The sequence below is a fragment of the Fundulus heteroclitus genome, chromosome 9, assembly GCF_011125445.2.
Source record: "Fundulus heteroclitus isolate FHET01 chromosome 9, MU-UCD_Fhet_4.1, whole genome shotgun sequence".
Taxonomy (NCBI): domain Eukaryota; kingdom Metazoa; phylum Chordata; class Actinopteri; order Cyprinodontiformes; family Fundulidae; genus Fundulus; species Fundulus heteroclitus.
The window spans coordinates 27,508,777-27,534,777 of NC_046369.1; the positions used below are offsets into that span (position 1 = coordinate 27,508,777).

The 26,001-nt window shown below is 40.7% G+C and overlaps 1 protein-coding gene across 2 annotated transcripts in view; it reads right to left on the reverse strand.

Annotated features, from left to right (window-relative positions):
- The window catches only part of gatad2ab (GATA zinc finger domain containing 2Ab), a 39,128-nt gene that overhangs the window by 12,164 nt on the left and 963 nt on the right, over positions 1 to 26,001 (reverse strand). For both annotated transcript variants that reach the window (XM_036141374.1, XM_012871650.3), the window contains exon 2: positions 1,640 to 1,948. In XM_036141374.1, the coding sequence (XP_035997267.1) occupies positions 1,640 to 1,935 (296 nt within the window). In that variant the 5' untranslated portion in view covers positions 1,936 to 1,948. The remainder of the gene's footprint in view (positions 1 to 1,639; positions 1,949 to 26,001) is intronic.

Below are 26,001 nucleotides of genomic sequence, written 5' to 3' on the forward strand. Positions count from 1 at the left end.
CTGACCCCCATGGTAGGATTTGCTGATTCAGTCGTTTTGAGGTGCAGACGATGGATCCTCAATTCAGAGTGCAATGCAATCCCGTCCAGAGCCAATTTCAGCTAAGGGAGACTCTTTAAGGTAATGTAATAGCTGGGCTATAAAAAGACAACTGATTGAGCACAGAGTGGCTGAAATATTGTCAAAGTGCTGTAAAGCACACACACACACGCACAGAAAAAAATAAATACAGTAAGATTGCCTGGCGTAGTTTGAAGCTGACTTGAACTCTGCCATTCATACTTTTCACGACGCTGAGCTCTGAAGATAAAGGCCACCATATAAACAATCAAAAATAATCACTTTGCAGAAACGAGGCACGTAAACACGGAGGGGATGAAAGCCGGGGCCAAAGGTGACACTTGTGTGTAATTACGCCGTAACGCAGCAAAGCCAAACGCACTCTCTGCTCAATCACCCCTCTGTTCCACTTAAACTGTTATCATATCCCTGTGTGTGTGTGTGTGTGTGTGTGTGTGTGTGTGTGTGTATCGCTCTACCAAATACACATCACATGACATCAGGCATTTCTCTGCGTGGTCATGTGACACACCCACCACTCCTCCTGGCCCCTCCTTCCTCCAACTGCTCCTTCCAACGTGGAAACCATGGCAACGGCCAGTTGGAACCAGTTTGTGACACATAGCCTTCATTTTGTGAGAAGTGTGAGGCAGAGTTCAGGTGCTGCTGTGGGAGAAAATGGAGCCCGGGCCTTTTAGGAGCCTCAAAAACTTTTTTTTCAGAATGGGGGCAGGCTGCTGGCAACCGCACAGCGACTTCCTGTACGACTCCTGTCAGACCACTCGCTCTGCTGCGATTTCAGCGAGAAACTTGAAACTCCAAAAAAAAGACTCGGCTCTATGCAAAAAACACCCCGCTGTGCACGCCTTGCGTACAACCCGGGGTCTACGGCGACACGCCACATAAAAATACGTGTAATTACTTTGCCTCGGTTGTCCCTGTGATTCAAAACCAGGATTCAACTGCAGTTAAACCTACCGGTCTGCAACTCTATGAGCAAGGCAGCGCAGGGTTAGGCGCAAACAGGAAGGTTTCTAACATGCTGGGAAGGAGTTGTGGACATAATTGACTGATAACGTTATATGGAGGCCTGGAGATCAGGAATAGACTGCAGCGCGTTGCCTTCAGCTCCCTCACGTATTGATGATTACTCACTAAAAGTTCGGGACTAGAGCTGGACGGGTTCCTGACATCAAAGTACACCAAGGCTTCAGAACCGCAAACATTTCTTTGTTCCTTCGGTTCTAGGCACTTGTAACGAGATGTCAGCTTGTTATACTTTTTAGAAATGGCAAAAAGCTTGAACTCTCTGACCTTGAGTAGTACTACTAAATTAATGACACAAACATACTGGAACACATTATACCTGTGCTTTAAAATTGATGTAATTGAATCCTGATTTCTTTGTTTGAAAGTTCTGTCTGAAAACATTGAACTCTTTATGCTTTTCATCAAGCTTATGCCACAAGAACGTCGTGCCGGCCCGTCCCCACTGGCAGAACAGTCACGTAAAGGGCCGACGCTGTATGTTGTGTTTACGTGACAACAAAATCAAGCCAGGACGGATCCCTCGTCTCACCTTTTGGATGTGCTCATGTCCACAGGCTCGTCTCCGGTCTTCACCTCCAACTTGATGGTAGCCTTCACCTCCCCGGTCTTAAGGATGCTGGCCGTTACCTTGGCAGCCTGCTCGCTCTTCAGCTTCATGCCTTCACCTCCTGGTCCCACCAGGGCCAGCGGGGCCTCAGCTGCATCGCCTCTCTCCAGCTTTACCCGCTTGCCGTCCATGTCCCCCGGGGAACCGCCGACGGTTGCGTGGTCCCTCTCCAGAGCCCGCTTCTGGCTGCGCGTTTGACGCACCGCCTCTTCTGACATGGCTGCTCTCGCCCTGGAGATACAGATTGAACAAAACAGTTGCAGCAACGAGTTTGCGCTTTCAAGACGTCCACACAGGCAAACAAAAGAGGGGGGTTGGATAAAAGTAACGAATGGAAAATGTTATAGTTGCAGAAATCGAGACACATTGTCACTGCTGGCAAAACGACAGTAACAGTGGATTCCACACTAAACAGCTCGCCTTTTAAAGAATAATGTCATTCACGTTTGGCAAACACCACCAATATATGTATAAAGAAGTTGTCTACTGTAAGAATGCACAAAAGAGGCGATCTTGAGTCAGGTCAGGTAGAGTTTGTGTAAATATAACTTCACTGAAGCGCAATAACTATCTGAAAGTTACAATAATAGGTTTATTTGATCGGGACAGAACAAAAAAAAACATTGTTATAATTTGAAGTGCAACCGATGCCATGCTCATTGGTCATCTAGCTAATAGCTAATTTGCCAACCAGATCCCTAAGATAAAACAAATACTAGCAGTAAGATAGAAAGCTGAAAAGCACACAGAACATGTGATACAGACTACATACAAAAGTGGCTCTAGTGTTCACAGGTTTGAGTAGATTTGAGCCATTGTTTTACTTTGTTGTTGGACTGTTTTAGGTCTGCGAGGGTTTTTGATTGGGCAGGTATGGTGCTCCAGATCTGAGGCCCTTTTACTGTCAATGAGCTCTGTGCAAATGTGAGTCAATTAAAGTGCAATAGAGCAGCGCCAGGCCTGAGCGTTGCTCTGATACTGAGCTAAGTGGCTGCCTTAGACCGAGAGACAACAAAGAGTCTTAAGGCCGACTGAAGATGCTAAACCAGATCAGCTAATCTCAAACTTGAAACAAAGTGCTCACAAGTAATCCCCCTCAAAGGTATTTGATACTAAATATTTCAAGGTTATTTTGCATCGGAGGAAAACCTACACATCAATTTAGATCCTGGGATGTAAAACAATAAAGGGGCATATCATATGCAAGATCTGATTAAATAAAACATCTCATCACTGGATAAACTTAACTTTATTATAACAGTTGATAAATCTACATGTGATTTACTCAAGTCTATCAGATGTTGATAGACATTTGTAGAAAAAGAGAAACATACTCAGGCTCCTAATCAATATTTGGCACTTTATTTTTTCTCCTAAAACAGACACCTCTAGAAAGTTTATTAGATGATCTTAATTCACAGCTACCATCCTAAACGGGTACAGTGCTGAAAGAACAAAAATAATCTAATCAAAAATAATATAAAACCAATTTTTGGGCCAGTCGACCTACTGCGTTATTCCACCCACTTTATGATATTTCATAGAAACACCGATAGTGAAACAACCCCTCAGCATGATGCCACCACCACTATGCTTGACAGCTGGGCGCAGTGCTCCTAGCTTAGGGACCTGAGAAGACTACCAACTATCACGCACGGTGGTGATGGTGTCATGCTTAGGGTATCTTTTGCTGCCAGGGTATCTAGTGTTGCAGTGAGCTCCTTCCCACTGTCTCTCAGACAGCAGCCTCGTCTTTAAATCCGCCTGTAGTCAGATCAAAGTATGGAGAGGCTGCAAATCTAACCCAACCCACAAAGCTGGATAAGACATAATATTTTTTTACTTTGATTTTTTTCCCCTCAGAAACTGTTGTACTAAAATAAATCATCCTTGAATTTTATTCACACACAGCTTCGTTCCCGTATTCACCTCGTCCACGTTGTGCCTCTGATAACTGCAGTAAAGTTGTTTTAAGTCCTGTGGATTCAGGCAACGTTTTAAAATCCATACATTATTTAATAAAGTTAATTTCTAGATCCAAACAAGTTTATATATTGAGAAATAATTATGTTTAAATGGAAAGATTTAGAGATTTTATTTATAAACTAAAATATATCACTACATTAACACAAAAAGTAAAATAGGTACCGTAAACCCCCGGTATCGATTCCCAGGTATCGGTACTGTACGGTTCTAATGTGAAAGATACCCATCCCTACATCGTCATCATTAACATTAACAGTAACCCCCCCTTATTGCACTTTTTTAAATAATATTTGAAAGTCTATGATGTGTTGTCAGTATATTTTATTTGTGCTGATCATATGCAGCAACCCTTTGAATTTTATTCCGAAAAGGTAGGGTTAGATAATAATAATAATAATAATAATAATAATAATAATAATAATAATAATAATAATAATAATAATAATAATTTTTTTTTTGATAATCCACTTTACATGTCGTTTACATATCTCGAATTGCTACAAGTAACAGGGTAAAAACTAAAATAGAATAAAAATAAATAAAACCAGAAGTGATTAAAATAAAGTTAGGGTAAAGGTGTTGGATAGCAGAGAAGTTTACCCTTTATGGAAATCTTTCAGGATTTCATAAATACCGTCTATTTGAAACCTGCACAGTAGCACATTTGTTTTCAAGATGGGATTTTTCCTGTGAACACGTTTCTCTGACTTCTTTTGTGTGTTTAAACCTAACAGTTGTATTTTGGGAAATGCATGCTTACATTCATACATACCATACTTGCCGGTAGAAAAGAGTTTATTACAGGCGTTAAAAAACATAAATGATAATCAACAATATGATGAGAATAACAAAGCAAAAAGGGCTCTGGTACCGGAAAAGTCTTGGTATCGACAGATACCCAAATTCTGGTACAGGGATCGGGTGAGAAGTGAAAAAATGTGGATTGGTGCATCAGTCGCACAAAGTGGATGAAACTATGAAGAAGAAGCATTAACTCGAGATTCTTCAACTGCGTACAAATCAACAGCAAGGCAGCTGAAAGCTCAACACCAGGGCGTTCCAACAAAACGATGTTCTCAAACACACGTCAACGTAGATTTTTGAGCAGAAAATACAGGCTTACAATGAGCTTCTAAAGGCTCTTCTGAAAATGTATGGACCACGTTTGGAGCGCCGCTAAACATCCCCAATTTAAATAAGTGCAAACATTTCTGATGGGGCAGTGTAAAGAAAATCGATTTTCCTATTCTGAATCCAAATTTAGTGTCCCATTGTGATTAATCAAATATTTTTTTAATTCAATTGAACTGAAATAATAGCTGTAGATATCTCTGGCGTCCTGATTTTGGAAAAGCAGAGCCATACATAATGGCAACATGTCAAAACATTAGCATGTAGGCTGTTTTATTTTAGAGCCTGCAGGTCCAATTGTGTCTTTAAAAGTCCCACATTTTTAGGATATCGAAGATCGTGACAGACGTGTGTAAACCCAGAGGTATAGAGTAATCTTCTGCTTCTTTGTGCGGCCCAAATCGCACTGAGTAAAGCGACAGCGAAGTACAAGAGACCCACTAAGATGTCAGATAAAGTAGAAACTGAACATCTTCAGTGCAGGAACTCAGATCCTCACTTTAATAATTCCTGACGGTTTATATATATGCTGTTTGGAAACATTTCTGGGTGGTGATCGAGTTCATTTATACAACTCCTGAACACATCATAAACTATGTATGAGAGGTGAAGCACTTCCTTGAAAAACCAGTTCCAACTGGTGGACGGAAAGCAGAGGCTGAACCCACCCAGACACGAAGTCGCAAGGACTGAGGAAGAATACAGGAGAAACCATTTCAGATCAGTTACAGCATGTAACACGACGACATACTGCTTATCTATACTAATATGAACATTTGGGCTGATATTGCTGGCTTATAACCGGTATTTACCGATATAATTTAGATATATTCATTTCCCTACCCTTTCAATAACATGAATAATTGACCTTACTGCTGAGATTGCTTCCCTGCTTTAGTCAAACACCTGCAATCCTGACCTAAAATCTGTAACACTGTCAGATGACCAAACAAATACTCCCCAAGAAAGACATACAAAAAGGTCAACATGATAAAATAATAAATAAAATAAATAAATAATAATAAATTTGGTAAATACTCTCAGCTCAGTTTAAACAAGGGAACAATACCACATGTTAAAACTGGCTGATACCGATATTGGTGCCGATATATCGTTTCTCTCCAATAGGGGAGCTGGTAGTGGACAATGCAATAGGAATGCTTTGATTTTATTTACCTAATAAACACCTTTATCCATCTTGTTGCAGCAGCAGAATTTTTTTTTTTATCTGCAGAGAGGTTTGGGACATAGGGTTTGAGGCATTTAGTTTTGTATTATACGTGGTAAAAATGACCACGCGTAACAGACAAATCATCTTAAATCATAGGCCACACCCTCCTTTCCATTGACACACTGCATCATAGATGCATTACACTACGAGCAGCAACAATCCCCTCTCATCCAGCATATCACCCGTTCACACTGTTGCCTTCTGGAAGGCGCTACAGGTCTCTGCCAACCAACTCAGTCAGGTTCAAAAACAGATTTTTCCCCACCCAACAACAGTATGGACATTAAATCAAGCCACTGACTGATGTTTCTGTGTGTACCTGTCTATTTAGTGTCATATTGTGGTCTGTTGACACAGTGATGTGAGCATGTCATGCTGTACCGGAAACAAATTTGTTGTGTGGTCATTAATGAATGAATCAATGAATAGGCATAACACCATATCATTATTACAGCAATACCTCAGCAAGAGCTACTACGGATCAAACAAACACTGTAAGCGCACAAAGAAGAAGCAAGGACTAAAGCAACTTACAATAGAAAAAGGGGGTTGTAATCTAGAGGTGTTTAAAACTTTTTAAAGACCCAAGACTATTAAGTTAAAGACCTGTTATGACTTTTTTGGGCCTTACAGAAATCCTGTGTTTGTAGGGCCTGGGTTCAGTCTTTAGGAGTCAGGGTATTCCTAGCTGTACTTTAAAAACTATCACGGTGAAAAATAAATAAATACACATACACTAACACCAAATATCTTTGTATAGAGTTCCCCAATCTCTAAGTTTTCCGAGATTGGAGAAGGTATCAAACATTTGTGTGCACTTTAATTTCGGTGACGATAAAAATCTGTGACGATGCCGGAAGGTCAGCAAGACATCATGGTTAAACACAAAAGCGCAGCCCAGTCTACGGGAATCAAAAGCCGATGTCGAGCTGATAAAACAGACATGGGCACCTTAGCTTTCAGGCACTGTGAAGTTAAACATGTCTGTCTGCATTTTTTCCCTTCAAAAAAAAAAAAAGTGTTTCAGGAAATGTTTAGACTAGAATCTGGACCCGCTTTAGACTGATAAATGATTTCCCTGCCCACGTCTTTACATATTTGTTGTGGGACGCAATAAAAGCCAAATGTGTTTGTTATTTAAAAAAAATACCCAACATTTCTTTAACATTTTTTAGTCAATGAGCTAAAATGATTAATTTGAAAATCCAAAAAAAAAAAACAAGAAAGTGTAATTAATAGGAGCCCTAGTCCAAGAACAATATTCAGGAATGTAGGAGTGTCTATCTTTAGAGACTGATATGAAGCTGCTAGTTGGAAAAATAAATCTCCAAATACTTTGACGGTCATCGTGTTGCTGATAGACATAATTAGCTAAAGTATGGATGTTTGTGTCTGAGGGCAGACCATGGTAGTCTGCTGAAAAGATAGAGATGGTCAGGGTAAAGAAGAGTTACCGGATACCACAGGACTCTATGAATTAGGTCTCTTTAATACTAATTAGCTAAACGCAGAAAATGCTTGATCTCCGTAGCCGACATTGCGCCGTGTTATTATGCCGAGTCATTCCCCAAAAAAACATCCAAAACAAAGGCAACTTAATTTAGCTGACGTCCAGACCTTGCTGGCAAAAACAACATTTGTAGCATTTAGAGCGGACCCAGCTCTGTAAGGCAGGCAGCAAGGGCAGATGTGCCCCGCTGTACCATGGCAGAATACAAAGAGCGTCTATCTACCAGACATGACAGCTTGTGTGTGGGAGTGGGTTGCACACGGGACTTCAGAAATCAAACTTAAACCGAGACAGAACTTAGGAACGGCTTTCACAGTCAGTTTGCACCGTGGTGAACTATATCAGACAGGAGAAGAGTATTAACCGTCGAGCCGAGGCGCTCAGAACTTCACGCGAGCAGAAAGACTGCAGCAGTAGGTTTCATGTTGAGACACGTGGCTAAGCTTTGTGTCTGGCAGAAAACGGACAGATCGTGAAGCTCAAAAGCGTCGGATGCCATGACGCGGCGCGTTTTCTGTGATGCATGTGTTGCAGTGTGGCGATTACGCTTTAAGATCAACGAGAGGCCTTTGTGTGGCTGAGCTTACGCTGCTGGTTTACCTGTTTAAATAAGCTGTCCAGAGAGACGGCATCAGTCGCTCATTCACACAATAAGCGGACAATAATCTACAGCACCATTATTCTAGCTGAAATCCACCGGCGATCAGGACTGGGTCATTTTCAGTTTCATCTGCCACACGCTAGATGGAAACTCAAAGGTCAAAGGTATTTCCTGATCAATGAATGCGCCATAGTGAAGCACTGCCAGGCCCTGGATCCATAAATCCTCTTCGGTGTGGAGACTGTTTCTAGGCAAAAAAAAAAAAAAAAAAAAAAACTAAAAATCTGCCACTTTCCCAATCACTGAAATGTTTTAATAAAAAGGTTTATTCAGGATGTCAGACAGTAAGAGAGCTGATAAAAACCCAACAGCCTTAGGGTAAGAATCTCCATACTGTAAACAATTAGTGGCGTCAAGCACACTAACTGCTAAGATGCTAAAGACAGTTCAAAACATCAGCTACATAACCTTAATTTTCTTTTACAATATTAACAAAACACCGTCTCACAGTTACTGCTCTTTCACTTCACGCCCGGTTAGGGTGACCAGATCGCAAAGAACCAAAGGTGGGACGACGGGATGCTCGTGAGGGACCATGTAGGACACATAACCAACACTATGATGATGTCATACATTTGCATTTATTACAGTAATCAGTGTCTGCTTTCCCTGTAATTGCAGAACAATGCATTTTTCACCATTTATGACATAAGCATTATTTCATTTCTTTGAAGTTTAACATAACTGTTGAACTTTAACCCTGTGACAGACTGGCGGCCTGGTCGGGGTCGACCCCGCCTCTCGCCCGCTGACCCCTGAAGATAGTGCTGCTCCCCTCCGTGTAAAGTTGAAAAATAACTTTGGCGAACTTCACAAAAAGCTCTTTGAGAATCACATTTTCTTTACTTTGATGTAGTTTACTGAATATTCCTTTTATTATTTTTAATTTTTCAAGCATCCTGGTGCCCAGCTTCTCAAGACGCGGGGCGCTGCTGCATATTTTGACTGACAGCTGACTCAACTCTCATTGACGACGACCGCAGCTCTGCCTACTTTATTTCAGTAAAGCGCCTCATAAATAATTTTTAGACTTCTCAGAATTTGACCCAATCAAATGTGGGACACTGGGACAAGAGTGAAAAAAGGCGGCACAGTCCTGCGTAAATCGGGACATCTGGTCACCATACGTACGGTCGCAGCAGACGTCCTCTCCGTTTCCCACATAAATATTCTAATCTCGAAAAGGAAAGCTAAAACCAATATTTTGATTGCTGTTCTTATATGTTTTAATGTCATGGTTCTTATATGTTTTAATGTCATGGTTCTTAAAGAGAAACTGGAATCAGCTAAACTCAATATCTGCAGGTGAAATCTTAGCCACAAAAGTGTGATCAACGCATCTCCCTGTATTATAACGGATTAAATTACGCTCTCTCCTGGTTGAAAAATGTTAAACTTAAACGTCAGAAAACTTCCATGTTTGGCAATGAACTACAATAAAATTCGAAAGCAACCATGCAGCAGTAGTCTTATCCTTGAACGTACCATAAAGTAAACAGCAACAGTCCCTATGATCACACCAAGAGCCCTGATCTGTAGCTGTACAGTCCAGAAGAGCCAAGGAGAAGCTGAAACCTGCAACCAGGAGGCAGATTTTTTTCAGGGAAACGGATTTCCTATTATGCCAGAAACACTTGAAACCAGGAGGAACTGGTGTCTGCCTACCTTAGTGATCGGGCTAAAATAAATAAATAAATAAATAAAAAGGAGACGAAGCAAATGCAGAAGCAAAAGTTCATAAGATGGGGGAAACAACATCCCGTTGGCCACTTTGTCACCAGCTTTGTATGAACAGGGCTGTTTCCTCATTTTTTGCTGATTGGCTGAGACGGCGCCATTTTTCACAAGATTAATGACACCCGACTGTCCTAAATTTAGGACCAACACCTGGGAACAGTCGCTGACCTTGTGTGGAAAAAAACAAGAGACAGTATGGGTTGCAAAATACTTGACATGTAACTTTTTTTTGAGAAGCGCAACGTTTTAGGGGGAAACGGGTTTGTTCAGTTACCTAAACACTTTTAAGAACACATATTGTACTTAATATAACGGGATAGAAACGGACCATAGCAGGACATTTATGTGTGACGCCACAGCTCATGTGCCAGCAGCACGTTGAAAGCAAAGAAGAAAAACAATCTACTAATCAGTCTTCAGACAATGTAGAAATCACAGGTTAAAGGTCGCATTTGGCTGTCGGCAAACAAATACATCTTAGGTGAATCCTTCCACATTGACAGCTTTGCATGCTTTAGCCATAACACATGGAAGTTTTCGTTATTTAAAGAATACAATAAGAACATCACAGGAGAGGAAACAAATTATACCTAAAAGAGTTTCTTTTAAAAAGATACTTATTGAGTGTTTAACCGTCCGACTTGGCTAAAGTCTCAAACTGCGGTTTGAGGTAAACTATTGAGACACATAAAATATTACTCAGTAAACCTAATTTAAATAGAGATATATCTTAATGGCATGTTAGCTTAACTATGTGTTAATGCTGGGTGATAAATTAGGGCTGGGCAATATATCAAGATTTTTAAAATATTGATTTGTTTTAAAGAGAAACTATATTGTTTATATTGAGGTGGTCTATGCTGTGTTATAATTATCCGACAGGTTATTTTTCAGTGGTTTCTCATATTTATCTACAGCTGTTTGTTAAAAAATGTGCCAGTGAGACATTTGTGATAAAGCATGATTCAGGGATGCATTTTTATTCATGGAAAGGAAGATATATAGAGATTAATATTGTACATCGCAATTCAACCTAAAAATACTGAGATTTTATTTTTGGTCCATATCATCCAGCCCTAAGATAGATCAATTAATTTGAATGTTTAGGAATCGATCATTTTATTTTATTTTTTTGCCAAAGTACTTCTTGGGCTTCCATGAAACTTTACGCTACACTATCTTGGTAATAGCATGCAACGTTGGAAAAGGAAAATAAGATAAAACAAAATAGATTGTAGAAATACTCTAAAGAAGAAACCCTTTTTTAACCCTAAGAGGCACTTTATTCCTTTGCTTCAAGTTAGTTTGAAGTTATACTAGTGAAGTGAAACCAGTTCTTAGATATATACTCAAAACAAGCTGTTTCCACAAGCAGCGAAAAGTTTGTTATATTTTAAACTTTTTTTTTTAACAAAGCCAGGGCCACCATCTTGCTTTACAAGTATGTTTCCCAGCTTGTATTTAGTTGCACTTCGAATTCAGGTCAACTCCAAGACACGATGATTCAAATAAAATAAAGTTTTTAAACATCATTTCTGTAATTAGTTTTTTCAATTTTCAAACAATATTTCCCAGCCCTACTATGAGCAAAAAGGCAAGGTTTACACATTCCAACTTTAATTAAAGTGCATTTGTTTGGTGAGGAAAAATTATTTGAAGCTTTTTTTGTTTGCAATTTGCTATAAATTACCACCACTATAAGTGTAACCCTTACCATTCCTATAAAAATGTATGTAACTGAAGCATTTTTATAATTATACCAAAATTTTGATGTATATTAGAATGTTTAAATTAATAAAAGATAGAAGTAATGTAGTAAATGTGAAACATTTCTATGAACCACTCTTCAAAATGGGAAAGACTCAAGTTCAACATTTAACTAAAGGAGGGAACACGTGTTAACAGTCAGGAAACTGTTAGCTAAACTTCTCTACATCTACATTCAGAGTCATTTTAAGACGTGTAGAGCAGACCAAGCCTTTGTAACCCGTTACTATTTTTTTTCCCCTTGAGAATAAAATAGGGGTGTGAATAAGAAAGAGCAGCGAATTAGAGCTGAACAGAAACGTACGTACAAGGCAGGAACCACATTGCTTTGTAAAATAGCCTCGCTTTAATCAACACACCAGACATTTCCATTTCTCTGAGCGGACCCTACGGCCTCGCCAACATCCCCGAGTACAGTAGAGCGGGTTAAGATATACGTTCCCATAAAGGCGAACGGAAATCTGTGACCTGAACTCAAACTCCACGTTTTACCCTCAGTCGCCCTCCTTTTGTGTCCAGCGGCTCGCGGAGAACGGATCAATGGCGGAGGCCCAACCCCTCAGGTAGGCCGCTCATCTCCTGCGCTGTAATGCCCCCCCCCCCTCCCTCCCCGCCCCGCTGGGACCGGACACAGCCCGTGAACACATTAACAGCCATTTTAAGGCACACAAGCTCCTCAGCTGCGTCCTTAGGGTTCAATACAAGGAGAGACAACAATTATACCGGCCAATATAGATGCCACAAGAATGAATTATTACAGCCCAATAAAAAGACAACAGAGCACTAACTCATTTTTGGGTAGCTAAGCAGCACGGGCCTTTATTACATTGATTTTACCCGTCGTACTGACCGGCTATCTTACAGGATAATGCGTCCTGTGCGTGCGATGATCTTAAATTTAAGGCGGCAGCTAACAAATCATCGGCCGCGGACCCGTTTTTTTTTTCTGGGCTGCTGGCTTTACTGATCCAGCATTCAAAAGGCTCTATTCTCAAATCGCACGTGTTCCAAGGTGGCCAGAAAACAAGGATTTGTTCTCTTACAGATGTCATCTTTAAAAAGAAAAGATCAGCCTACGTCTGCTGGTTTGTGCACCACCAGGGTAGGAATGGGGGCAGGGACCCAGCTGAGGAGGTGCCATGGTTGGGGGAGGGAGAAGAACGCAGAGCGCATGTGGTTAGCTGAGCCATAATCTAACTGTACCCAAGTGAAAGAAAAAAAAAAAAAAAACTCTTCCTTGTCTTCTCTTTCTCACTGACAAGCTCACTCTCCATCTTACCCCTCCCTGTTTCACACACGTACTGCTTGCTCGCTTGTTCTGTTCTAGGCTCGGCCAGCCCAGAAGTCTGAGTGTGTCTCTGTGTGTGTGTGTGCGCGTAAGTGTGTGTGTGTGCCCCTACTGGTTGTGTCCCGTACGCCAAGGGTTAAGCCCCTGCCATTTTAACGCCACTGACAGATCAGACCATTAGGGTGTTACCTAACAAAATGGAAGCCTTTAACCCTGAATCTGCCAGACCGCCTCTTTGTGTGTGTGTGTGTGTGTGTGTGTGTGTGTGTGTGTGTGTGTGTGTGTGTGTTTGTGTGTGTAAATGAGAGCCAGAGCTACTCAGAGTGTATCTATGCGTGCGCATGTCTCCACCTGGATTCTCCCCCAGCAACATGATGACGACGCAGCACCAGCAAGACCAGGAAGTATGAAAAACACCAGACTTCTCTACGTGATGGCAGAAATAAAAACGCCGGTACACGCACGGGCCACGTTTAACCACAACGGCTCGCTTGTTTGCGATCCGCCAGACGCTCTCGCGCTTAATATTGTAACCCCGGCACGTAAAGACCCGGCATCACAGTCGCATCTAATCTGGATTACATCCGGCAGACGTGGAACTTCAGTAATGTTGTGTGCGAGAGAGACCACCAACCAAACTGCATAAACATATCATGTAAACTCCAGGTATCGCTCTGCTCTGTAATTGTGAAATCCCCCAGAGGCGTTTTCCGCCTCAAATATTTACGAGCCGCAATCTGAAAAGGGACGGCTGAAACGTTCTGAGAAACCTGAGGGATAATCTCAACTTTCAGCCCGATTGCTTCCAAACGTTTCCCCTCTGTAATCCTGTAAAACCAGAAGCGCATACCCTCATGCAGACCGGAGGGCCGGGACACACGCACGCACGCACGCACGCCGCTATCAGATTACATTTCTTAGAACTGGATCTTAGCAGGAAGTGACCGGAGTTAAAGGGGGACCTCAGGGAGTCCGACAAAACTGTATCAAAAAGGCGTCTGAAAATGCAGAACACCAACGCACAAAGGAGATCCAAACAACGTCTGGGACAACCGCTGCATATTTCTGAGCGCCTCGTAACTTCTCATCAGACGGTGTCGGTCTAGGTTAGCCCTCCACATGAAACGGTTTGCAGAAGAGCAAAGACCTGAAAACAAGACGCAGACTTTCGCGTTCGCTGTTTCAGACGAAATTCACGGAAAGAAACATAAAAAGAAAACGGAGCATTTATCATATATGCCACTAATAATTCATATTTTACTGCAGTTATCTAAAAAGGGAATAGACTGCTGTGACACTGACCTCTGTGGATTTACTAACGCAATAAAAGCAGCAGCTGTTTTGATCAAGAGGGGAAGCAGCCCGACAAAAGGAAAACCCAGATTTTTGATTGAGTCGGGTTTGAACGTTCTGATCGGCTGAGGAGTGTGAAAGCGAAATTAAACGGAGGCGGAGGTTGACTTGCCTGCTTAGTGTGCCACATTAAGCTTCAGTTGTAGGGACAAAAAAAAAAAAAGAGAGAGAGCGTATAGTCGAAACTGCAAGCAACAAAGTAGATCCTAAACATGTACTGATAATCTTTGTTATGGTTGCTGCTTCTAAACAGTATAGTCCTGCCCATGTTTCATATTTACATCCGAACAAGCATTAAGAAACGTGTTATTTTCTTAATTACCAAGGGAGCTCTCCTCCAATCTAAACTCCATGTGGTGTTTCTTGCTTCCACATTGCAGCAAAGTTTTACTACTTTAATGCCTCCGTACGTTCATCCTCCTCCGCTTATCAGAGAACGAGTGGCAGGGCTAACGGGTCCAGGTGGGAAAGAGACATCCATCCCCTCAGTGACATTCCCAAGCTCATTTTTTTTTGGGGGGGGGGGGGGGGGGGGGAGATCCCAAGACGTTCCCAGGCCAGAAAGGAGCGACATCCTAACCAGGCGAGGTCCCCCGGGGTCACAAATAAGGCTGCACAATATATTGCAAATATATCGTCATCGCATTATCAGTGTGTGCAATACTCATTCCCCAAAGGGCAGCTCGGAGTGCAGTCGTTGTTGCCTAATAAACTCCATGTGTTGTGAACTTGGGTTGCATGTGCCCATGTAATATTTAGCCAGTTGGACAGAGTCTCACGGCAGCAGATGCTCACACCGGACACAAATGACATTGGCCAAAATGCTTAAGGTCACTGCGTGCAGGAAGCACCGATGAGAAAAAAAGAGGAGAGACAAAAATAGGCATATATTGCACTGGTATCAGCGTTGCAAGATTTTCTAATATCATGCAGCCCCAGTCATAACTCAGGTGGAAGGGCCCGACAGACCTCCAAACCTAAACGGCGCCCAAGAGGCTTCTAATCAGATGCCCGGTGGTTGCATGAAACGATTCCTTTCGATGTGGAGGAGAGACTGCTCTCCATCCAGCTCCTCCAGGCGACCAAGCAACGATCACTACATTCATCTTTTGCTTCGTCCTACTATCACTACTGAAAAAGACACCAGGATACCTCAACTCCTCCGCTTAATGCCAACACGGAGAACGGTATGAACATGTCTCCAGTCATGAACCTCAGACTAGGAAACACTGACTTACATCCTTAACACCTGTTTTACAGCCACCATGACCTGGTAGAGCTGTCAGAGTAGCTCTACCACCCTGGAAGCTTTTTCCTAGGGTATGTCCACGTGTTTAACATTTAACAGTCCATTTGTTCATCTTTTTTTATGCAAAATGTTGAAATCTGGCTTGCAGTTTTTTTCTCTCTCAAGATATTAGATTCCACCTCATCTCCAAATTGACTCCAATCTCCATTTGCATGACTTGACCCTTAAAACATGACAAAATTAAAGCAAAATAACTAGAGCAGACTAAAGCAAATACATATTTTAATTTAAAATGAGTGGAGATTTTTTTTTTTTAATCATCAGCTGTGATGTCCTATTAACATACAAGTGTCAGACTGGATATATGAGTGTTTTCTCACGGTACTTTTTTTTACCCCTCCTCTAAAACTTGTAAGAGCAATGGAAGAGAGATATATATATATATATATATATATATATATATATATATATATATATATATATATATATATATATATATATATATATATATATATATACACACACCAGAGCAGCTAGTGAGATTATCCAGCTAATATTAATTTGTTTTAGCCGTTGCTCGATGAAGATCAAAACAGCAGAAAGGCATGTCAAAATAATAATCTGCACGATAAAAAGTTTGATAGAGAACTAATATTAACATTTAGCTGTATGTATACAAAATGTTTGCTTAACTTGTGAAGCCCTCAAAAATTACTAGCAACCCACAATACAGGATCTGACCAATAGTTCGTGCAAAAAAAAAGTGAGGCATAGAAGTTCTACAGAGGTAATAATAATTGACACCTAAAAGTTATAAAGACTGGTAGAAAGTGGTGTAGATTTGCTAAAAAGCTGTAAAAAGTACCACAAAACATTCACACAGTCATCAGTGCAGTTCACAAATCACCGCTATTCCTATAAAAATCACTTAAACAAAAAGACAGGGTTACTGCTACATACTTATACTAACCATGATCAGAGTTTGAAATGAATTTAAATATCATGACAGTTTAAAATGTAGTTTGTTTTGAAAAACCAACACTGCCGTCTATATCCTGTCTGGCTGCAAAGCTGTTAGCCGCTACTGTGCTGCAATCAGAAGGGAAGGAAAACTAGAGACGATATTCCAGTGTTGCCCATTTAGCGTTTTGTTGCTATATTTTGTGACTTTTCAGACCCCTCATGCAACTTTCTTCCAAAAAGCGACTAGCAATAAGTCTAACGACTTTTTCTGTTAAGGTAAACTTTCTGTGAAAGCACCAATCGAGAGCTACTATGAGCTCATTCCCGTTTCCCTCAGTGCTGTCTCACAGGCACACCACAGCTGCTGTTGCCTCGTCCAGAAAGCTCCGCATGCAATCAGAGCAAAGAGTGCAGAGAGGAGACCCAGGTCGAAATGAATCATGCATGTACAAAAGTGCTGGTTATCCCGCCCTGGATTACAAAGCGGGAAATAAATATGACGTAAACATAGTTATTAAATTAGTCGAATTTGTCTTTGCAACTGTTAGTCCCAAACACAGTTTTCAATCACTTTTCTGTGTCTGAAAAAGCTTCTTATCCCTACAACCTGGGTAACAAATGTATGAAGAAATAAGCAAATCAGATGATGACGTCTAGCGCCGAATAAATTCATACCCTCAACTCAGCAAAAAAAAAAGAATTAATGATATTTAGGTAAAGAGGGTTCTCGTCAGCACATTTCAGCATAATGGGCCATTGCGCTGTCTGTCAAGCTGCAAAATGGTGTCTTTAAACACATTTACCTGCTTATTTTGCACTCATACATGAGAAACCTTTCTGTTCGAGGACCTTAAGTCGGCACTAGAAAAATTTGTCATTTTGACAGTTACAGGCATGTGCACTTGTTTAGGTGTGCGAATATAGGTTAATTTATGTCCCGAATGCAGCCGTGTATTTATTTGATGTTTATTTTAGTTTTTTTATGCACTTGTAACAGGAATGCCAAAGATGGTATAGTTGTAGAGTATAGTTGTAGAGTTGTCAAAATGATTGATGCCTCAATATAACCAATACTAAACAAATTATTCAAAAATACAGATTTAACTCAAAATCAACATGATCTGGCCCATTCACACCTGACCCAAATAATAAACACCTGCTGGAAGTCTTAAAGTCGGCTAACGTGGAGAACAGCCAGAGGAAAGCATGTGACATATAAACACAACAGGGTTTTTAAGAGAAACTTTCCCAGACAAGAAAAACGAAATGCTGAATAATGCTACATGCTAAGCTAACGGTACAATACGGGTGTTTGAGAGCAACATAAAGAAATGTCAGTACAGCTCCTGTATCTGCTACAGTGAAGGAGTAAACCTCCCGGACAACATGGGCTAACGCTAGCTGTTATTAGCTTGAGAGAGAGCCCAATGACGGAGTTCTGTCGGTCTGGGTTCCCCTTTTGAGCTGCACAAAGCAATGCTCCGCTGCAAGGTTGAAGAAATAAATACTGAAGCAAGGAAACAAACCAGTGCTCCCCATTTTATAAACGTTTATAAATGCACCTGGAACCAGATGATATTTACCATTGTTAGGGCTGTCACGATAATCAATAAATCAATTAATCGCACCATAACTTTTAATCACATGATTGGCGTAATTAAAATAGGCTCGATGATTTGTGTATGCATGTATGCTCCCCCCCCCCCCCCCCCCCCCTTGTGGTTCCCTTTCCTATGAGACCAGATAACAAAAGGTTTCAGTATGGCACTCCGGTGTCTGCTCACCCCTCCCTTCCATCTGAGCTGTTATGTCGAGGGGATATACTTGCCATTAACGTGTTAGTTGAAAGAGGTCTCCAAGTTACAATATTATGGTTTATGCCATTAAGTTTTTGGAAGATTTACAGTGTTTCCCGCAGGAATTTGCTTATGTGCGAGGCGGAACGACTCGCGGAGCGAGTATCCATGTGTTTTTTCCATGCCATTCACGCACGCGCGAAAGCGCGTGTTAACGTCACTTTTTTTTTTTTTTTTTTTTGGAATGTTGTCGTGGCGGTAGCGTGAGTTTGGCGTGATAGCGCTGCGGGAAACCCTGATTTATCATCCAGCAAAATCTGTTATCATGACGAGCCTGACCATCACTTTTACAAACAATCCTGGTGAGAATTCTGGTAAACATATTATGAATAACCTGATGGTGTAATTTCTAAATCAGGATCACTGGTATCCTAATCTGGATACAGTAAGACCTTGCTGACACAGACTGGCTCCCCTATGAGCTGTCAGCATTGAAAACTTCTTGTTCCTACCTTCCATTGCTCTCACAAGTTGTAGAAGAGGAGGGCGGGGGGGGGGGGGGGGAACAAGTACCGTGAGAAAAAACTCCTCTTTGCGTTTAAACGTGTTCATTTATCCAGTCTGACACTTGTATGTCAAGCAGGACAGTTTCTCAGGGCCCCATTTGCCAATCTGGATGATTGTCACTCCTAGAGGTGGACTATAATTCAATATCAATATATATATACTGTTATATAACTTTATTCATTAAAGGTGACATGACATTTCCAATATTTCAATATACATTACAGTCTATGATTACATCATTTGTCACTGACATTCTGGGTTTTATGATGTTTTATTTTTTAATGCAAATAATTCTAAGATGTTATATATTGGAAAAGTTTTATAGGCATGGCAAAACAATTGTCCCAAATTTGTACAGGCATTTGTTGTTGAGTCTTTCTGAGGGTTGTATTTTGTTTATATCGATATTGTAATTATATGGTATCGACCGAAATTAAGAAATATACCGTGACATAAGTTTGGGCCATATGGTCCAGCCCTAGATCGATAACTCGATCTTATTGTTTTTTTTTTACCAATGCACTACCCTGGGCTTCAATTAAACTTTGCACTATATCAGTCCTGAAAGGAGAACTTTTTTTGGTAATAGTATGCAATGTTGAAAATATGTTTAGTAAAATATATTGTCAAAATACTCCAAAGAGTAAAACTTTTTACCCTAAGACGAAGCGCTTTAATTTATTAATTTACTTAATTTTTAAGTTGGTGTGAAGTTACACAAGTGAAGCCTATTCTTAGATGCGTAATACAACAAGCAGCAAACATTTTTGTGTTATATTTTCATTATTTACTATGCCGCGGCCTGCCATCTTGTTTTATAAGCATGTTTTAAAGCTGGTATAAGTTGCACTTTGAATTCAGGTCAACTCCCAGATGAGATTATTGAAATAAAAGTACATTTTTAAAAATAATTTCATCAATTTGTCTTTATGAAACAAAATGGGGAGAAAAATCAATTAAACGAAGGTGGTAAAAAATCTGATTTTATTTTTATGCCATATCGCCCAGCCCTAGTTACCAGGCGTTTGGATTGATTTTGTTGCTTGATGTGCTGCTGCATCCGGTGCTCTGGCTATATGGGTTAAGCTGATGTATGAAAATATGGAATTAAAAATATATTACTCATTAGCCGCATTCAAAAAAAAAAAAAAAACACTTCAGGGTGGAATTATGGCACCTAGTGTTACTTATTGGACTTAAAAACAGGAAGCCATGTCTCCGGGAGTCCTGCCGCTGTTCGAGTGGTAGTGAGGTTTGTGAAGATAATAGTGTTGATCCTTGCATCGTTAGAAGGCTCCATAGGTCAGGCCATATAAACCAAATATGTGGCAGGAAATCACTCAACCCCATTATGGAGACATTCTAGGATGTAATTTAGATCAGACCAAGTGTTTTCCCTCTCTCTCTCTGTAGTGCTTTTGTTTCCTCTTTTATGTTTTGTATTGTTCATGTACAGCACTTTGAATCGTCTTATTACTGAAAATTGCTTTATAAACAAACTTGCCTTGGATGCATCGTGCACTTTAGAGCTCAAGAACTGTCATCCTAGTCCTGTACTGAATATTATGTCAATGTGTAGTAACTTCTGCTAACATTTATGGTTTCAGGCACTACCAGTAAATTCAGGGAATACCGGTCATGCAGGTTATTGCACCAAAACCTGAAGGCCAACAAAATAAAAGCTTGATACTTCATTTAGAGCTACACGATATCAGAAAATCTTGTGATTATGACATAAGTTGCAATATGCGTTTCTTTTCTTCTTTCCTCCATTTCTCATCACTTTGTGACTTTAGCATTTTGGGTAAAGTCATTTGTGTCCAGCATTAGCAACTGCTGTTGTAAGACTCTGTCCAACTGGCTGAATATTACACTGGCATGAAAAATGCCAGGACACAACCTTTAACAACACAATTATTGCACTCCAAACAGTCCTTTTATGATTAATTTATTGCACTCTGATATTGCAATGACTATATAGTCGCAATATATTGTGCAACTCTACTTTTATTACTATAAAGATCAACGCATTGCAGAGACACATGACTCGTTTTAGAGAAGTTGCTGAATTGCAAAAATCATATACCACTATATCAAAAATGATGATATGTAGCTACAAAAGTAAAAAGGTTAAGACAGAAATAGCATCTCTGTCTGCAGAAGTTTCTTTGAAATCACAGGGGGGGAAAAAACAATTACTATTTCTTTTCAAAGCATTTTTGTCAGCTGATTAAAAAGGACAAGACAACGCATGTCCAGAACAGGGCAAGGAGTATTTCACAACTAGCTTTTAGTTGGACTAGTTTTAAAAGAAATGGTAAGTATATTTAAAACAGCCACAAAAACCAAAGACCATTTAGTTCTAAATTTATGCTCATGTTCACTTTATGTCTGATTAAAAACACAGGTTACATGTCCAAAAAAGCTACAATGGTCATTTCTAAAAGGTCAGGCCTACTATTACCCAATTATTAGCTTTGTTTAAAAACTAAACAGCATTACCCGTCTAAAAAAAAAAAATGGCAGGCTGGCCACACTACTAACGCCCATGCTTGACAAACCCCAATACGGTAAACAAGAAATAGTTAAGCCAGTTACAATCTCCTCGGCTTGTCATTAAAGAACCGCCCCAGGCCTTTGAGTGGTTATTCCTGTCCAATATGTCTGCTCCTGTCCTCTGGTATCTGGACGAACTGCCAGGACGGCAGATTCTACGACACCATGAAAACATTCAAATCAACAAAGTTATCTTGAAATTTGCTTAGGAGATTTAAATAAACATCTGGTGCTGAAAAATGACACCAAGGTTCAGACGTTTACCATCAATAGGCCTTTCGTAACCCGTATTGTCCACACTAGTAGAAACAGCGGCGTGACATGAAGCTGCAGAGTACTTTGTAAAATCCAACTATAACTAAAAATAATTTACCATTATGTAGTCCGGAAATAAAAAAAAAAAATAATAATAAAAAAAAAAACAAAAAAAAAAAAATAAACACTGCTCTTGCTTGGTAACCTACACCATACAGAGACCCCAGACACACATAGCGCAAGAACTTAGCACTTTTTAATTTGTAATTCATTTTTAATTTTAATAATTACAATATTTTTAAAGCACATGGCATGTTTCTCTGTGCTTGGTGAATATAGTATTAAAAGGTGCTAAACTAAACAGTGACATCAAGTCCCAAGGACTATAAGAAAATACTATGAATGAGGGAGGAGATGGAGCAGTTGCACATTTAAGTGGAACATGTGTTTCCGTTTCGACCGTAGCGCATTAGGATTAAGTGCTGCATGTTATGATTCTGAAAAACTAAGAAAAAAAAAACATATATACAGCTGGATTAAAATCTAGATTATATTCCAGAGGAATATAATGTTACAGCCTCACACTGTAATGTCTTTTATTGGGATCTAATGTGACAGATCAACACAAAGTAGCACGTAACTGTGAAGCGAAAGCAACGTCATAAAATGTTTCTAATACATTTTATAACTCAAAGGTGTGGCCTGCATTTCTATGTAGGCCCCCCCTAAATCAATCCCTTACAGATCCAGCCGTTCCCGGTGATTGCAGGTGCAAATCTTTCTGGTAAATGTCTTCATATTAGCTTTGCACATGTTGAGACGGGAACCTTTTGTCCATTGTCGTTTGCAAAGCAGCTCAAGATCACTTAGACTTCGATTTGAAAATGTTGCCACATGATTTTAATTAGACTTAGGTCTGGACTTCGACCGCACCACCCTAGCTGTACTTCGACCTAAACCAGACCCGGGCACTTCACGGCCCCTGCTCCACATCCGGCCCCTTTACACACGGAGAAGCCCAATTAAACATCTTAATAAACATAACATGCTAAAAAGTATCCCGCTTTTATTTTGAAAATTCTGTATTTATTTTTCAACCATTTATCTACAAAACTGGATGTCGTGTCGTCCTTTGGAGACATCAGATAGACTTGATCTCGGGAATTACTGAATTGAATTTGTCAGACTAGACCTACAGTATTATAAAAACACTGTGCACTTGCATGAGAATTGCAAAAAGATAATTGCTTGTGATAAAGTTTCACTTGTCAGAATGATGGGTCACTTTTTGTCAATCAGTTGCAATCTTTACTGCAGCCAGAAGAGCACAAAAAATATTAGTAGTTTATCAAACCCTGTTCAAAGTAATTAAAGGAACACTATTTAATATCAGTTTATACTATCAAGTCAGTTTAACATCTGTAATATTGATCCGGTCAGTTCTGTTGTTAATCGGTGTCGGCTGTTTTGGTGTTAATAAAATTAATAACAGGGCAACAATGAGCAGAGTCCAAAAACAGGAACGGTTTTGCAGGTGGAGGCCACAGACATCTTTTTATTTTTTTTTATTTCTTACTGCTTTTCAGTAGTTTAGCATCTGGCCAGGGCTAGCGTCACTACTGGTAGCATGAGGCCATGCCTGGACCCTACAGAGGTTGCACAGACAGTCCAACTCCACCAGGATGGCACATTAACACCCGCCTTTGTCAGAAGGTTTGCTGTGACTCCCAGCACAGTCTGGAGAGCATGGAGGAGACTCCAGGAGACAGACAGATTCTCTAGGAGAGCTGGACAGGACCGTTGGAGGCTGTTAACCCATCAGCAGGACCCGGATCTGCACTTTAGTGCAAGGAGGGTCGGGATAAGAACTGCCAGAGCCCTATTAAAGTGATCTCGCGTGGATGTGAACGTCTCTGATCAAACCACTAGAGTCCTCCAGTAGGCCCTGTGGTCACTGTCTGGCACCGCAGAGGTCAATAGGCCTTTGCCAGAGAACACCAGACTTGGCAGGTTCTGGACTGACTCCCAGTTCTTTTCGCAGGTTCTCTCTGAGCTCATGTGACTGATGTGAAAGACTCTAGAGAAGCTGTGGTGAACGTTATGCTGCCTGCAGCATCGTTCAGCATGGTGGTGGGTCAGTGATGGTCTGTAGAGCCATTTCCTCTCTGGGATATCATGTTTAGCTCCATCCAACACCGCCAGGATGCATCTCAGACTCTCAGTACCATTTTGAGTTGCTGCGATTGGACTAGTTTTAGTTTCATTTTCACTGTGGCTTGGATTTAGGCCTCTGTTTGCATCCTTTTGACCTCAACACATTACCTATGCCATATCAGTGTGGATATCCAGCATGTCCCCACCCCCGATGGGACATTCAGTGTGTGGTCAAAGTATTCCTTAAAAACTTTGGCCAGCATTTATACTTAGAAAATGGTCCAACCAGTGGTTGGCCTTGAACCATAGTGACAGATGCATCTGTGGCCCTTGGGTAAAATAATCGGCCACCTCTGACTTAAATCCTTTGCTTGCAGCTCTGATTGGACATTTAGGGTTTCTGTCCCACTGGAAGGTGAACCTGCGCCTCTGTCTCTAAACAGGTTTTCCTCCAGGACTGCCCTGTAGTAAGCTCCATCCCTCTTGTCATCAACTTTGACCTGCTGCCTTGTTTGAGCTCAAGAGCATCCCCACAGCACCGCAGTGCCACCACCGTGCTTCACAGTGGGGGATAGAGCATTCATGGTGATATGTAGTTCTATGTTTTAGTGTTTTGAAGCTGGTCATCTTCCACATCGTTGCCACAAGCCATGTGGGAGGAGCGGCAAACTCTAAATGGGACTTCTTATGGCCTTCAACAATGATTTTACTGTTGTTGCTCCTCTTCTTCTGTATTTATACACAGATTAAACAACACAGGCCGACTTCTGAAGGCAACTGATTCCACTGGATTTTATTAAGGAGAATCCGAGTAAAAAGTGGGAAATACAAACACATGCCACATTTTTCATTATTTTGCTAAACATAAAAAATAAATCATATCCACTTCAGTGACTTGCTATTTTTAATGTTTCTCTGTCACATACAAAGACGCCAAAGATTCTGGCTGCAACATGAAAAAGTCCAATGGGTGTGAATACTTTATAGGGCCTCTTATAAGGCAAACAATAACAATGAGCTGGATAACCAGGGAAATAAATTGACAAATAATGATCAGTCAACAATATAAAACCTGTAGGTTTAACTTTTAATCGTGATGAATAACATAAGGATCACAAGTCATGCCTGTCTAGCTGCATCACTCTAATGGGAGTTTTTTACCCCCCCCCCTCCTTTTTTTTTTTATAAGAGGCACCCCTCCTTGGGCAACTCCAAGGCACATCATAAAATGCAAAGCGACACATGTCCTCTTTCACCAGCCAAGGGTGCCAACTGTCTGCCTGATCTAAATAGAGGACGCTTGCTCAGAAGAGAAAACGATAATCAGTCTACTGCCCCTCTTACGAAAAGTCAGACATAAAAAAATAGAAAATACCACATAACCTCTTAAAGAGCAGGTAGGGATCTACGGCTTAAAATCAACTAGAAATCAGGTGACTGGTTAAAGCAATCTAACAAAAAGAAAGAAAAAAAAAACACTGAGTGACGATTATATAATGACAATAACGATGTTTATTACCAGGCATGTCTCCACTGGTATTAATGCTTCCACACACACACACAAAAAAAAAAACCCGCTGACCTCAACACCTAACAGTGCTGCAACTTCAAAAAAAAAAAATGTCTTTAAACTTGACAGCAAGTCTTGAATTTGCATCCTCCTGCTACGCAAACGTCGCTCCTCTAGTAAAACAAGAAGTGGACGTTTCGATGTCTCACTAAACACCTACTGGAGCGTGGGTGATCGCTACTGAGCTGCCGTGGACAGACAGACACACAGACAGACACGCATCGACCAAGGCACAATCGTCCACCATTATGCCTCCATAAAGTCTCTTCACGCTCGAGCTAATCTGACAAAAGTTACGGGCTCGGTGGGTTCCGAAGGCACAAGTGCACACATCTCTACCTAAAAGGAGCTGCTGACCTATAAATACCCCGCTGACCACAATAGTAATGCTGTTTCTAAACTTAAGGGACGCTACTTAACCCGAGGAGAGCGACCGCCTGCGTCCGACTGAACCCGATCAACAACAACAAGCTATCGGATGCTAACGTTAACTTGGCTTCCCAACCACAA